This window comes from Pteropus medius, unplaced genomic scaffold, assembly GCF_902729225.1.
Source record: "Pteropus medius unplaced genomic scaffold, Ma_sr-lr_union100, whole genome shotgun sequence".
Classification (NCBI taxonomy): domain Eukaryota; kingdom Metazoa; phylum Chordata; class Mammalia; order Chiroptera; family Pteropodidae; genus Pteropus; species Pteropus medius.
In genome coordinates this window covers 1576037-1591554 of record NW_024353517.1, presented here as the reverse complement: position 1 = coordinate 1591554, position 15518 = coordinate 1576037, and the positions used below count along the sequence as shown (strand labels likewise).

Here is a 15518-nt window from a genome sequence, read left to right as displayed (position 1 = left end):
CTGTGCATTTTTTGTTCTATCTAAAAAAGCATCACCACATATGAGGTCATCTAGGTTTTTTCTTGTGTTATCTCCTTGGAGCTTTGTAGTTTGGGGTTTTACATTTAGGTCTATGATCCATTCTGAGTTAATTTTTGTGAAAAGTATAAGATCTGTGTCTAGATTTATTTTTTTTGCATGAGGATGTCCAGTTGTTTTAGCATCATTTGTTGAAAAGACTACTTTGCATCATTGTATTGCCCTTTCTCCTTTGTCAAAGATTGGTTGACTGTATTTATGTGGGTCTATTTCTGGGCTCTTTATTCTGTTCCATTGATCTATTTATCTGTTCTTTCACTAGTACTTCATTTTTTTGATTACTGTAACTCTATAGTAAGTCTTGAAGTAAGGCTGTTTCAGTCCTCTGACTTTTGTTCTTCAGTATTGAGTTGGCTATTCTGAGTCTTTTGCCTCTCCATATAAACTTTAGAATCAGTTTTTTGATTATCCATGAAATAACTTTCTGGGATTTTGATTGGGATTGCATTGAATTTATAGATTAAGTTTAGAAGAACAGACATCTTGACTCTATTGAGTCTTCTTACCCATGAACATGGAACATCTTTCCATTTATTTAGTTCTTTGAATTATTTCATCAGAGTTTTATAATTTTTTAATATAAATTTTGTATAAAATTTGTAAAATGTAAACCTATTTGGGGGGATGCTAATGTAAATGTATTTTTAATTTCAAGTTCACTTATTCATCATTGATGTATAGGAAAACAATTGTATGTTAATCTCACATCCTGCCACTTTGGTATAATTACTTATTAGTTCCAGGAGTTTTTTGTTGTTGTTGATTCTTTCAGATTATCTATATATGTGATCAAGTCATCTGTGAACAGATAGTTTTATTTCTTCCTTCCAAATCTGTATACCTTTTATTTCCTTTTCTTGTTGCATTAGCTAGGACTTCCAGTGCAATGTTGAAAAGGAGTGGAGAGAACATACATCCTTGCCTTATTTCTGATCTTAGTGGGAAAGCTTCTAGTTTCTCACCATTAAGTATGATGTTAGTTGAAGGTTTTTTTGTAAATCTTTATCAAGAAAATTCCCCTCTGTTCCTAGTTTGAGAGTTTTTATTATAATTGTATTTTGGGTTTCGTCAAATGCTTTTTCTGCATCTGTTGATACCATCATGTGATTCCTTAGCCTGTTAATGTGATGGATTACATTAATTGATTTCCAAATGTTGAACCAGCCTTGCATACCTGGGATAAATCCCAGGTTATGGTGGATAATTCTTTTTATACACTGTTGGATTTGATTCGCTAATATTTTGATGAGGATTTTTGCAATTTTGTTCATAAAAGATATTGGTCTATAGATTTCTTTTCTTGTAATGTCTTTGTCTGGTTTTGGTATTAAGATAATGCTGGCCACATAGAATGAGTTAGGAAGTATTCTGTCTGCTTTTATCTTCTGGAAGAGATTATAGAGAATTGGTATAATTTCTTACTTAAATTCTTTGTGGAATTCACCAATGAACCCATCTGAGCCTACTACTTTCTGTTTGAGAAGCTTATTAATGATCGATTCAATTTCTTTAATAGATATAGGCCTATTCAGATTGTCTGTTTCTTCTTGTGTTGAGTGTTGGCACATTGTGTCTTTCAAGGAATTCATTCATCTAGGTTATCAAATTTGTGGGTATAGAATTGTGCATAATATTTCTTTATTATCCTTTTAATGTCCATAGGAACTGCTAGTGATTGTCCCTTCTTTAATTTCCGATATTTTTGTCTTATCTTTATTTTTCTTTATAGCCTGGCTAGAGGCTTATCAACTTTATTGATCTTTTCAAACAACTAGCTTTAGGTTTTGTTGATTTTCTCTATTTCCTGTTTTCAATATCATGTATTTCTACTTTAATTTTTGTTTCTTTTTTTCCCTGCTTACTTTGGAGTTAATGTGCTCTTCTTTTTCGAGTTTCCTAAAATGGAAGCTTAGGTTATTGACTTTTTAATATGGTTAGACATAGTTTTTTCTCTTAAATATATGGATTCTATGCTATAAATCTCCCTCTAGGTGCTGTTTTTGGTGCATCTCAAAAGTTTTGATAAGTTGTATTTCCATTTTCTTTTCTTTTCTTTTTTTGTTTTTTTTTTTAATTTTTACTTAAAAAAACCTTTGTTTTTTTTGGTAGCATTGGTTAACGAAATCCAGTAAGTTTTAGATGTACAGTTTAACAGTAAGGCATATATATGTTGCATTGTGCGTTCCCCTCCCATAGTTAGATTTCTTTCTCACCACATATTTGACCCCTTTTACCCCATCTACCTCCCCTCTTCCTCTCACCCCTGCCCACCCTCTGGTAACCAGTCCATGAGTCTGTTTGTCCTCTTCGTTTGTTGCTTTTAGGTTTATATCCCACATATAAGTGATATCATGTGGTTTTCAACTTTTCTGTCTGGCTTATTTTGCTTAGCATGATTATCTTGAGGTCCATTCATGTTGTCACAAGGTATTTCCATTTTCATTTCATTTCTCCTGAGTTCTTTTTGACCTGGTGTTATTTAATAATGTGTTGTTTCATCTACAAATATTTTGGGATTTTTTCCAGCTATCTTTCTGTTAATGATTTTTTAGTTCAGTTTATTGATTTTTAGTTTAATTGTGGTCTAAGAGCAGACATTGTATGATATTTATTCTTTTAAATTTGTTACAGTGTTTCTTATGCCCCTGCATGTGGTCTATCTTGGCAAATGTTCCATGTAGCTTGAGAATATGTAATCTGCTGTTTTTGGATGAAGTAGTCTATAGCTGTCAATTATATCTAGTTTGCTGATGATGCTATTGAGTTTAATTATTTTCTTACTCATTTACTGCCTGCTATATTTGCCTATTTCTGATAGAGAGTGTCAAAGTCTCCAACTGTATTAGTGGTTTCATCTACTTCTCTTTGCAGTTCTCAGGTTTTGCCTCATGTATTTTGTCACACTGTTGTTAAGTGCATACACATTGAGGATTGTTATATCTTCTTGGAGTATTGACCCTATATCATTTTCCTTCTCTTTAAAGAACTTCTTTTATCATTTATTGCAAGGCAAATCTGCCAATAAATTCTCTCAATTTTTGTTGATCTGAGACAGTCTTTATTTCTCCACTTTTGAAGGATAACTTCCCAGGATACAGAATTCTAGTTAGCGATTTTTTTTTCCCCTCGCAAGGCTTTAAATATTTTACTCTGGTGTTCTTGTTTGCAGGCTCTGGTGAAATAATTTTTCTTTCTTTTTTTTTTTTTCAATACTTTTTCTTAAAGGCAGATTTTGTTAAGAACAGAACAGCATACTTCACAAGGTTCCATTTCCCCTCTCGTATCTGGAAGCTCACAGAGATTTTTCTCCAGTATTCACTGTGAGGACCTGGTAGAGCTCTTAGATGTCAAAGTCACAAAAGTATGAGGATACCCTTCCCCCTATTCCCATGACTAGGTTCCCATGGGGTTATTAAGTCTCAGAATGTCCATACTGAGCCTCCAGCAATTCATCGATTACAGTCCTGGTTTTCCTATTCTGGTGCTTATTCCTGCAAAGGTTTTTGCTTGTAAATTTCTGGACAGCAAGTTGTGAATCTCTGTATCTGCCTATCTGCCTCTCTAGTTTTGGGGGCCCTGATTTGTCTTGTGACCTCACATCTCTGATGGCTCTAAGAAGATTTCTTGATTTTTTTCAGTTTTTTCAGCTTTTGTTGTCAGGACAGAATGGTTACTTCTAAGTTCCTTACATGCTGGAAACTTGGAAGACTTCACTAAATTTTTACCATCCGCTAATGAATGGTGACCCAGAGTTTGAAAAACAGTTTTATATTACAGTTGACTCTTGAACAGTAGAGGGGTTCAGGGCACCGACCCCCTACGTAGTAGACAATCCATGTGTAACATTTGACTCCCCCAAAACTTAATTACCAATAGCATACAGTTGACTGGAAGCCTTACTGAGAATATAAGCAAAACAGTCAATTAACACATATTTTATATGTTATATGTATGATATACTATATTTCTTACAGTAAAGTAAGCTAGAGAAAAGAAAATGTTATTAAGAAAATCATAAGAGAAAACACATTTACAGTACTTTACTGTATTTATCAATACTATAAGTTTACATCATCTGTTAAGAAGATGAATCTGTCAGTACCTACATTAATATGGTCTTATATGACACAAAACACCATAAATGTTATACATGTTAGATATCAAAAATAAAAAGATAATATGAAAAACAAATTAATATTTATTTACAGGTATAATAATTCATACATTGATAACAAAGAAGCTGCAATGTGATTGCTTTGTGGTAGCCTAGTGCAATTGATATGAGTGCTTCACAGTAGCCTAGACTATACACTAACAAGTGCATCATAAAATTTTTATGACATACAGTATTACAGTCACATTTATAATACAATATTGGAAACATTGTTACTTTTTTTAAAAAACCACTTACCTGTGGTGATAGGCTGATACCCACCCAGTTGCTCCAATTATGTGTGAGAGGCATACTGTACAGTAATGTAATTTTTGAAAGCAAAGTTATAAAACAGTAAGAAAAGTACCATTATTTGTTAATTTTATACAAAATTAAAATATGAAATTCACTCACCTTATGCCTTTGTAAGGATAGACTATCCACTTCAATACAAGGCTTGCACACAGTGTTTTACATGACGAATACTTAGGCAATGATAATGACACAAAAACATCTCTTGCAGTTCTTGCTCTTTAGTTGTTAGATTTTCAAACGAAGACAGTCACACACATACAAAATAGATAAGTTTGTTAACTATATAGCATGATGATTATTTACTGTTCATTAAGTGGAAGTGGGCTATCTAAAGTTTTTCATCTTCATTGTCTTCACATTGAGTAGGCTGAAGAGGAGGTGGAAAAAGGGAGTTTGGTTTTGCTGTCTCAGGCCTGGCAGAGGTAGAAGTCTGCAGAGGAGGTAGAAGAGGAGGCAGGAGAAGCGGACACATTCAGTGTAACATTACAAAATACGTCATAATTTCTGTCCAACTTTTTTGCTTTTTTAGTTCTCTAAAAATGTTTCTATGCGGTACCAATCCTTCTTCATCATTTGCTTTAGTGCCCATATCATAGAAGGGTTCATGTCATGAAAGAAGTCTAAAGCAATCTTGAATAACGAACCCTTCTGCCAAATTGTCTAATGTCGATTTGTTTTCTGGCACTGCTTCTATATCTTCCTCGCCATCTGGCACTGGTTTGGAAACACTTACCTCCATCAAGTCATCTTTAAGTTCCTCTAGTGTTGTATCTATTCGCTCTTCAATTTTTCCAAGATCCGTATGTTGAAATGCTTCACCCCCCACTTTTTTCCCCCCATATCCACAGTGTCTTTCGTGATTTCCTTGATTGGCTCTGTCATGAATCCTGTGAAATTATGCACAACATCTGGGCACAGATTTCTCCTGCAGGAATTTGTTTTTCAGGCTTGATGGCTTTTTTTTTTTTTTTTTTTTTTTTAATAACAATGGCATCTTAAATAGTACACTCTTTCCAGACTTTCATGATATTCTGTCTGTTGGGTTCCCTTCCATAGCACTTACAACCCTTTCCATAGAGTGCTATGTGTAATGAGCCTTAAAGGTCCTTATGACCCCCTGATCTAGAGATATTGTGTTTGAGGGCAAGTAGACCACTTTGATGCCTTTGGTGTCAAACTCATGGTGTTCTGGGTGGCCTGTGGTATTATCCAATATCAGAAGAACTTTAAAAGGCAGTTCCTTACTGGCAAGGTACTTTCTGACTTCAAGGACAGAGCTTCGATTGAACCAGTCCAGAAAGGGGGTTCTCACTGTTCATGCCTTTTGTTGTAGTACAACCAAAAGACTGGCAGCTGGTGTTTATCTTTTCCCTTTAAGGTTCAGGGGTTAGCAGCTTTATAGATAAGGGCAACCTTGATTATAAACCCGACTATATTTGCATAAATAGTGGACTTAACCTATCCTTTCCCACCTTAAATCTTGGTGCTCGCTTCTCTTCCTTCCTAATAAAGGTCTTTTGTGGTATTTTTTTTTTCAGGAATAGTGCCTTTCTTCTACATTGAAAGCCTGTTCAGGCAGATATCCTTTCTCCTCACTGATTTTCTCAGTGGTGTCTGGGAACTCATCTGCTGCCTCTTGGTTGGCAGAAGCTGCTTCTCTTGTTACCTTGATATTTTGTTACCCCAAACCTCTTTCTAGAATTATCAAACCATCTTTTGCTGCCATTAAATTCTCCAGCTTTAGAGCCTTCGCTGTCTTTTTGCTTTAAGTTGTCATATAATGACTTTGCTTTTTCTTGAATCATATTAGAGTCTATAAGTATGCATTTCTTGTAGCAATGCTACACCCGTATAAAAGCTGCATTTTCAGTATGAGATGAAAAGATATTTAGCAAAAAGTGCAAGGTTTTGTACCTGCTGGCATTGCTGCAGCAGCAGCTTCACAAATTTCCTTTCCTTTTTTTTTTTTTTTTCACAATTGTCCTTATTTTGGATCCATTTACCTTGAAATAGTGGGCAACCACAGCTGCAGACCTTGCTCTATGGTACATACCAAGCAATTCGACTTTTTCTTATAATGTCATGACTTTCCTCTGCTTCTTGAGAGCACTTCCATCATCATTAATGGCACTTTGTATGGGTACCATGGTGTTATTCAAGGTTTACAATTTTGCACTAAACACAATAAAAAATATGCATGAACTGTGAGAGGTCACTTTTCGTTGCGATCCACAATTTACTGAGAGACAGACTGCTCGTGGGGAGATGATTAGTGTCACATAGCATTTTAAATGGATACTCACAATACTTGAGCTCACTGCAATAGCAACAGGAGATGGCTGCAAAGTTATTACAGTAGTACAGTATGTATTACAGTTAATTTATGCAGTTATGATTTAATGCTGCATCTTTAGATTTGTTTATATTTATCTCGACTGCAAATGGCATCGTATACAGTCTATAATTGTGTGTGTAAGTTTAGATAAATTTTAACTTTTTTTAATAGTTTGTTGGATACTTTATGGTAGTAAATGACAAAATAGAGTAGTATCTACATATATTTTATGCATTCATGACATACCTTTTTCTCAATTTTTCAATATTTCTATGCTACATGTTTATCTATAATTTTTTCAAATTACCTCAGATCTCCAAAAATTTTTCCAATATGTTCATTGAAAAAAATTCATGCCTAAGTGGACCCGCACAGTTCAAACCCATGTTGTTCAAGGGTCAGTTGTATATGGAGCTAACTTTAGGCTAAGTGAAAGAAACTCAAACACAAAATACTATATTCTATATTTTATTTATATGACATTCTAGAAAAAAAACTAATGACAAAAAGCACACTCGTCATTGTCTGGAGCCAGGAGCTCAGGGAAGGGACTGACTGCAAAGGGGAACAAGGGAACATGTTGGATGATGGACACGTTCTGTACTTTCACTGCAGTTGTGGTTACATGACTGTATTCAATTACTGAAACTCAGTACACCTATATTTAAAATGGATAAATTTTTATACCTTAATAGAGCTGGGGGAAGTTTTGTAGTGCTTAATAAAATGCCAATAGATAAGACATTGTAAACATAAAATTGAGTTGCTAAGCAATTTCCATGGGTCACTAGCAAAAGAACTTGTAAAGGAAACTTCCAAGGGCCCACAATCAGGAAAACAAAAAAAATGTATTTTTCTTTATAAGGTTAGAGTAACATAGGACGTCACAGGGGAAGGTTCCCAGGGATCCAGGTGCAGTGAAGCAATGACACATGGTCCAGCCATCTTCTCATTGCTGTGATAGCTGAAACTGATTCATAACTTGGGCTTACCATTTGCTCAAAACCCAAAGTATATTTTTCTGTTTCAAAATTTCATATGACTTCCTGTCTTTGACTGAGAATTATTTATTGCTGTAAACTGAGAGTTTTTTTATGGAATACAAAGTGTTTACCTTTGAATAAAAGCGGTGGTAAAATTCTGTGATACATCACGGAAGGTTTTTATTTGCTACTGATTATCAACTTTTGAAATATGACTATTGTATTTTATCTTTTAGGAACGGTGGAGTTTATTATGGACCAAGAGCACAATTTCTACTTCATGGAGATGAATACAAGACTGCAAGTGGAACATCCTGTTACCGAGATGATCACAGGAATTGACTTGGTAGAGTGGCAGTTTAAGGTGGGGATACTTTTCCTATTGAACATTGGTCTCGAGAATACAGTACCCGATGGCCTCCTAAAAGAAGGTGTCACCTTTGGATAAGGGTTCAATTCTTGCTGGTTATGATGAGGATAGGAAAATGAGAGGTTAAAGGTGACACTGCATTTGATGCTATGTCATTGTCACTGTGGACACAGATTCCTAATCTGTCAGTTACCATCATTTCCCTTCAGACGTGGAGCAGCCAGCAGGTGAGCTGCTGCCGCTGAGACTTTCTTGTGACTGCATCATCTCAATGCCAAAGGCTTGTACTGTACATGATGCCACATTATTCTGGGCCAGTCCGTCATTAGATTTTAGAGGCAGGACAGATATTAGCCAAGGTGAAATGAGTTAAGGCAGAGTTGGGAATGAAGAACCAAGGCAATGGTCTAGACCAGGGGTCCCCAACCCCCGGGCTGTGGACTGGTATCTGTCTGTGGCCTTTTAGGAATCGGGCCTCACAGCAGGAGGTGAGCAACGGGCAAGTGAGCAAAGCTTCATCTGTGTTTGCGGCCGCTCCCCAGCGCTAGCATCACCGCCTCAGCTCCACCTGAGATCATCAGGCATTAGATTCTCATAGGAGCACCCATCCCTGGTGCCAAAAAGGTTGGGAACCGCTGGTCTAGACCAATAGAGTGAGTGGTCCATTTACAAGAGCTGACTTACAAACTGTTGCTGACCAAGGTGGGATAAGTATGGACATTCACAGTAAATATTTAGAAGTTTTTAAAGCATTTTTGGCATTGCTATGATAGATCTACTGATTTTACAAACGTGTAAGTCCGTAACTGTTCCTTTATTATAAATAGTGTGAGAGGCGCTGACCTAAACCAGAGTTCCACAAAGCATATTATTTTGAATATTATAATAATAATAATAACTTAATATGTTTTTTGAAAATAATCGATTTTAACAGCCTTTTTTAAAATATAAAATAAAAGTTTTAAGTTGTATAAAAATTCTAGATCTCTTGGGATTCTTGGTTTGTATATATCCTGAATTTAAATTGTTTTCATGTCGTGATGCTAAAGTCTTGATTATTTTGAGAATTTTGTCTTTTCAGAACTTCTGTGGACAATAATATGATGTTCCTTTTACTATTTCCTTGGGGGTGATTGGTGGTTTTAATTGAGCTGAAAGATTCTTCTGGGCCCCTATAGCCTTGGGAGCTAATGAAAACCAGGCACATCAGGCTAGTAAGTGTTAGTGGATGTCAAGAAAACTTAGTGGATTTAGATACTTCTGGGGTGCTTATATTTCCAGAATTCAAGGAAAAGGAGGATTTTTTTTTTTTTCTGAAATAGCAACTCAAGAGAGTCCAGAATCTTGAAATCATGGCAGATCAAAGATTTCTAAGGAATATGGCTGCAGAGTCTACGGTTTAAAACACCATGCGATAAAGACATTCCATTCAGTCCATTTTCCTTTTACTCTTAACTGCTGTAGTTCCTGATTTGTCTTATTTAAAGAATTTTCTTGTTTTTCAGATTTAAAGAGATTAAATCTTTGCCTCTGTTTTATACTTACCAGTTTAGTTCAATGTGATGCTAAGTTACTTAGAATTTTTTTCCCCTGTACCATGTGCTTTCTCTTTTGTCATTTTCTCATCTTGGAGGAAAACTTAAGGGGAGAATGTGACAGCAAGTCCTTCAATAGCCTTTTCTAAATTACACTAATTAGGGAAAGAGATTTGTAGTATTGGTACATAATGGCCAAAATAATAATAAGTGATGAACAGTAATGATCATCCTGTTCGTAATCCGGTGCCGTGCAATATACATAAATATAATAAAATCGAAAAACCTTATGTTCCCCTTTCTGGTTTGCTTTATCACTCACTTGCTGATGAAGATTACAAGGATGACTAATGTCACACTTTATCCATAACTGTGATTATAGTCCTAAACACCAACTAATAATTTACTATTAAAAAATTTGATTTGGTAACTGAGTTCTAATGTTTTAGATGAAAACTGAGACTATCTTGCCGGAAAGAAATCTTAGTTTTAATTAAATTTGAAAAAAACGCTGATTTTTATATTTATAATTTCTGTCAGTTTGCTTGCTTTCTCTATTTTAAAACTCTAGAAACCTATTGCAATTAATACATTGTTTTCAAGTTGCACCTGTTTTTTAATCTCTTTTTGCTTTTTCCTAATACTCAAATGGTGGCTAAAATAATAATTTTTATTTGGCTTCATTATAAAGCCCAAATGTACATTTTACATAGAAAAAGGCAAGCCCACCAATTTAGTAGTCTCGTAGCTGCTTTAAGGTGGATTTTCATAAGAAACACATACTCTTCTATTACCAGATTGCAGCAGGAGAGAAGATTCCTTTGAGCCAGGAAGAAATAGCTCTGCAGGGCCATGCGTTTGAAGCTAGAATATACGCAGAAGATCCTCACAATAACTTCATGCCAGGGGCTGGGCCATTAGTGCATCTCTCTACCCCTCGAGCAGACCTTTCCACTAGGATTGAAACTGGTGTACGGCAAGGTACAGTGAAGTAAAACAATAAGTCTTTTTGAATTTTTAATGCATTTTTATTTTTGGATGAGGTCTTTCCCTGTGTCTTGTGGAAATCTCTAGTGTGTTTTAAAATAAAGGATTTAATTGATTTCTCATTCATCTTTATTTTTCCTTCTGGAATAGTTAATTTTAAGGAATGACTAGTATTTTCAAACAATACTCTCTTTTGTCAAATGCAGTAGTACTTGGTCGAACCTAAGCAACAAATATTTTATGAGTATCATTTTACATTTTTACTTTGAAATGATTTAAGGTGACTGATATTTGCTATGCTTGAGGTACTCTGCCTTCAAGTCAAGCTGGAGAATTAATATGTAAACTTAGTGCAAACTAAGCAATAATAAAAGAAATTTAAAAGTAAAAAGCAGTGCAAGAGCTATCACAATTCAGCATATGATTAATAACAATAGCCATAACTGACAGTTATTTACCACTTCCTACATACAAGTGCCATTCTAGATAATTTTTCTCTGGGCTCTTTTAACCATGAGAACTACCCTATGGGTAGGTATTATCACCCCCATTTCTAGATGAGGAACCGGGGCACAGAGAAGTTAACTGACTGCCCACGGTCGTCCTTGGAGGCAAGATTCAGACCCAGATAGTCTGGCTCCAGAGTCTGCACTCCGAGCCACTACTGTCTACTGCCACCTTAACTTTGGTTGCGGAGAAGTTATACAGATGGTGAGTGATGGAATATAACAATTCTCAGGACTAAGAGATCATGTTAGGCTCATATAATTAAGAGACGTTTTTGAAAGGAAATCTAGAGTGGATTTGATTAGGCAGATTTAACTTCAAAGAAAAGTGAAGAAAAGAGAACTTAACTAAAGGTATGTCCGAAGAACTATAAGAAAACATGTGGCTGGAAAAATGGTTCAAGATGGTAAGTAGTTGGAGATGTGGCTGGAGACATAGCTTGAGAGCAAATCATATAGGGTCTTGAAAGCCAAAATGAGAAATTAGGACTTCTTAATGATAAATTGGCAACACTTTGATAGCTCTGGATAAGCCACAGCAAGATTTGGTAGTCAATAAATTTTCTAACATCTTGGAGAGAAAAGAGGGCCTTTGCAATAGAAAAGAAAGAACCTGTGGGGCAAGCAAAGCTTGCATAGTAATTTAATAAAGGTACTCAAAAGTTAACAGACATAATTCTGAGAAGGACTCCCAGATTCACATCTTGGCACCGGGAAGAATAATCTAATCCAAGAAACTTCCCCCAGCACTCTTCTGTGTTTCCTGAGCCCATTGTGCATTCCTCAGACATTGCCCTCATTACATTATCTTATGGTAATGTACTTCTTGTCTAGCTTCCCCCACGAGATTGTAAGATTTTTAAGAAGGGGACTGTATTTTCTGTGACATATTTGCAGCACCTTGCTCAAGCCGAGGCCTAGAAGGTATTCAGTGTGTGTTGGTGGGTGAGCGAGTGGGTAGATGGAAGAATTGATGGATAGATAGATGGATGGACGAAGGGAGTATAGTCCAATCCCTTGATTTTATAAATGAAGACCCTGGGTTTCACAGGGGTCAAGTGACCTGCCAAAATCACGAAAAGGCCCTGGAACAGTGTTCTTTATAATACACCACATCCTTTTTACTCGAACCATTTCTAACCAGTGAGAGATATGCATGGTTCAGATTCTTGTTCTCTAAGACTATCATAATAATGATAGCTGCTATTTGTTTATCAGCTCAGTCAGATATGGCACTTGGTACTTTATCATCAACCTTCCCAACAACTACAGGATAGAGAAATTAGTATCCTTATTTTTCTGATGAGGAAACAGGGTGGAAGGAAGGGAATGCTAAGGGCAGAGGTGATTGTGACATGACAGGATAGCGAGATTTTGCAATGACTTCCAAAATGAGAAGGGAAAAGAAGGTTCAGAAGATAGGCTGAGAAAGCCAGTCTGTGTGTCGTTGAACCACAATTTTTAGGGGCTGGTGCTCTTAGATGGCCACACCCTCCATAGACATATGATAAGTTTTTAAACCCCTATTAGCCTCAGTTCCTCATGAATAAAATGGTGATAATAATATCTATCATGCAGTGTTTTTTGAGGAGTAAGTGTATATAAAGCCCTGGCAGAGTATCTTGCTCGTCATATTTTATCCTTTTAGCTTTGACTTTGAGCAGTTATGTGGTTTTTCAATTTCAGGAGATGAAGTGTCAGTGCATTACGACCCCATGATTGCAAAGCTGGTCGTGTGGGCTGCAGATCGCCAAGCAGCCTTGAGAAAACTGAGAGCCAACCTTCATCAGTACCATGTGAGTGACTTGGGACCACGTTAGTCCCCAGTGCTCTGGTATCTCTCCAGCCAAGCATGTCTGTCACGATGGGTCAACCTTTGTCTTTGTCAACATATTTCTACAAATTAATTACCCATATGTCACCAACAAAATAATTTCACACGGGAGAATTTCTCATGGGTCAGAATAGGATGTGAGGACTTCTTGATCCAGCTAGAAAAGAGATATTACAAGACTAAAACTGTTAGTGTCAGTGTTATACTTCAGGGAAATCTGATATGAGATTCCTATCCATCCTGTAGATAGGTCCAGTTGTGCAAGTGTGGCCTACAATCTGGTATTATTTTTCTCCAGAGAAAAAATAATTATGTTCAGTTTTATCCATCTGATAGTATGTTGTTTTCTGCAGCACATTAATTTTCTTGGTGCAGTAAGTACCAGCTGAGGGAGCTTCTTAGAAAGATTTCTTATTAGCCCATGGTATTCAAATTGTTGTATGTCATTACTTTGATCAAATCTCTGATATCTGTGACTCCAACCACAGTGTCCTCCCTGCCATTCCTCAGGCACAGATAGCACGGAGCCATGAGTTCCTGTTTTCTTTCAGAATGTTTTAACTGCACATGACCACAGGACCCCCTCCTCACTGTCTTCAGCCCCCGCTCACCTCAAAGTCTTCTTTGGGCTGCCCTACTTAAAATAGGACCCTTTGCTGTTCTCTGTCCCCTTAATTAGCCTTGTTTTTCTTCATATCACCTGGCATTATGATAGATATTTGTTTATGGATATCATTTATTATCTATCCCTAGAATGTAAGCTCTATGAAGGCAAGGACTTGGTCTGTTTTGGTCTTCACTGTGTCCCCAGTATCTGGATCAGGGCCTGGCACATAAAGAGTGCTCAGGAAATGGCTATTAAGTGAGTGAATGAATGAATGAATGAATGAATCAGTAAATGAATAAACTCGAGACTCAGATAGCCGGTTTTGCCCTTGGTTCCATTTATTAGGTTGCTTTGGGTTAAGTTTTATACCTTTTTTATTTTTATATCCGTGTGTAAAATTTGGATTTCATTGTTGGAAGGAAGCTTTTTTGAGGTTATTTAATCCTTTCCCCTCCCCAGTGTAGGAATTCTGCCCTCTATTTCCAGTGGTCCTCTGTTGTGAGAATGTTCTACGTGGTAGGCCTTCAATATCTTGCAAATAAATGTCGTTTAAGTCTCTTAATATTTATCACTTTCCTAACCTTAGTCAACTAAATGTCTCCACACTACCTACACTAACACCATTTCCTGTGTCCTCTTTATCATAGTAAAATGTAGTTTTAAATGTGAAGTCTAGATATATAGCGATGGTGAAGTGGGGTTTTTTGTTTGTTTCTTTTGTTTTTCTGAGAGTTGTCCATAGTAGAAAATACTTAGCAGAAAGAGCAGAAGCCATAAAAATTATTTTCTGACTATGTTATTTTCTCCACTCACTGGGGACATGGGCTTTATTCTCTTCCTAGATCGTCGGACTGCACACCAACATTGACTTTGTCCACACCCTGTCTGGCCACCCAGAGTTTGAAGCTGGGAACGTGCACACTGATTTCATCCCTCAACACCGCGAAGAACTGTTGCTCAGTCGGAAGCCCATAGCCAAAGAGCTTTTATGCCAGGGAGCTCTGGGTCTCATCCTCAAGGAGAAGGCTGATGTTTTCAAAATTCAGACACAAGGTATGGAATGCTTTTCTCTTTCCTCTGCTTGTCAAGATTTTATGAATAATTATTGAACATGCTCTTCCTTCTTTATGCCACTCTTACTTCCCTTTTCTTCTCTCAGTGATCGATACCATCCTCTGCTAATGTGGTTTTTGGGATGAAGTAGAGCTCTGTACCCATAAACACTTTTTAACCCATTAAATATAACTTAACTAATCACTTAACAATGTCAAGATGGATCTCTTTTCAACCAATCACTAGTTCTTGCCACAGCCCACGCTGATCCCTTTCAGCTTCTTTTATTTACCACTTCTTGTGGCCTACTTTGTCATGGCCTCTGTACCCACAGCAACTTCCCAGGTCCTGGGGATTAAAGACAGAGTCCTGGAGACTCTCAGATTCCTTTGGATTACCCATGATTTATTGTCGAGTTATTTCCTCCTCTCTTTTTTCATTCTATGATCAAATTTCTGACTGACTAGAGACCTACATACTTCATCATGTCATAGAGTTGGAGCATGGGAAGGATTATGGCAGAGATTCATCCTGGCTGCAACACGCATGCATCCCTGCTTCAGCTCCCCACTAAGTTGTCACTCAACTCTTCCTAACATCTCAGGAAACTGGAAATTAATTAGTTTATTAGTTTTGGTCAATTCTCCATTAAAAAGTTCTTCCCTCTAAATTGAGTAAAATCTGAGCTCTCCCAAAGTTGCTCCATAGTATTTATTTCAGCTAACTCTGACCTTTGCAGCAAATAGGAAAAAAAAAAATTTA

At 36.6% G+C, this 15518-nt stretch overlaps 1 protein-coding gene across 1 annotated transcript in view; it reads left to right on the top strand.

Moving 5' to 3' along the window:
• MCCC1 (methylcrotonyl-CoA carboxylase subunit 1) overlaps positions 1-15518 on the top strand; it is a 49550-nt gene that overhangs the window by 21176 nt on the left and 12856 nt on the right. Inside the window, exons 10-13 of the mRNA XM_039850552.1 lie at positions 8101-8228; positions 10567-10750; positions 12949-13058; positions 14546-14756. Coding sequence (XP_039706486.1) covers positions 8101-8228; positions 10567-10750; positions 12949-13058; positions 14546-14756 — 633 coding nt within the window. The remainder of the gene's footprint in view (positions 1-8100; positions 8229-10566; positions 10751-12948; positions 13059-14545; positions 14757-15518) is intronic.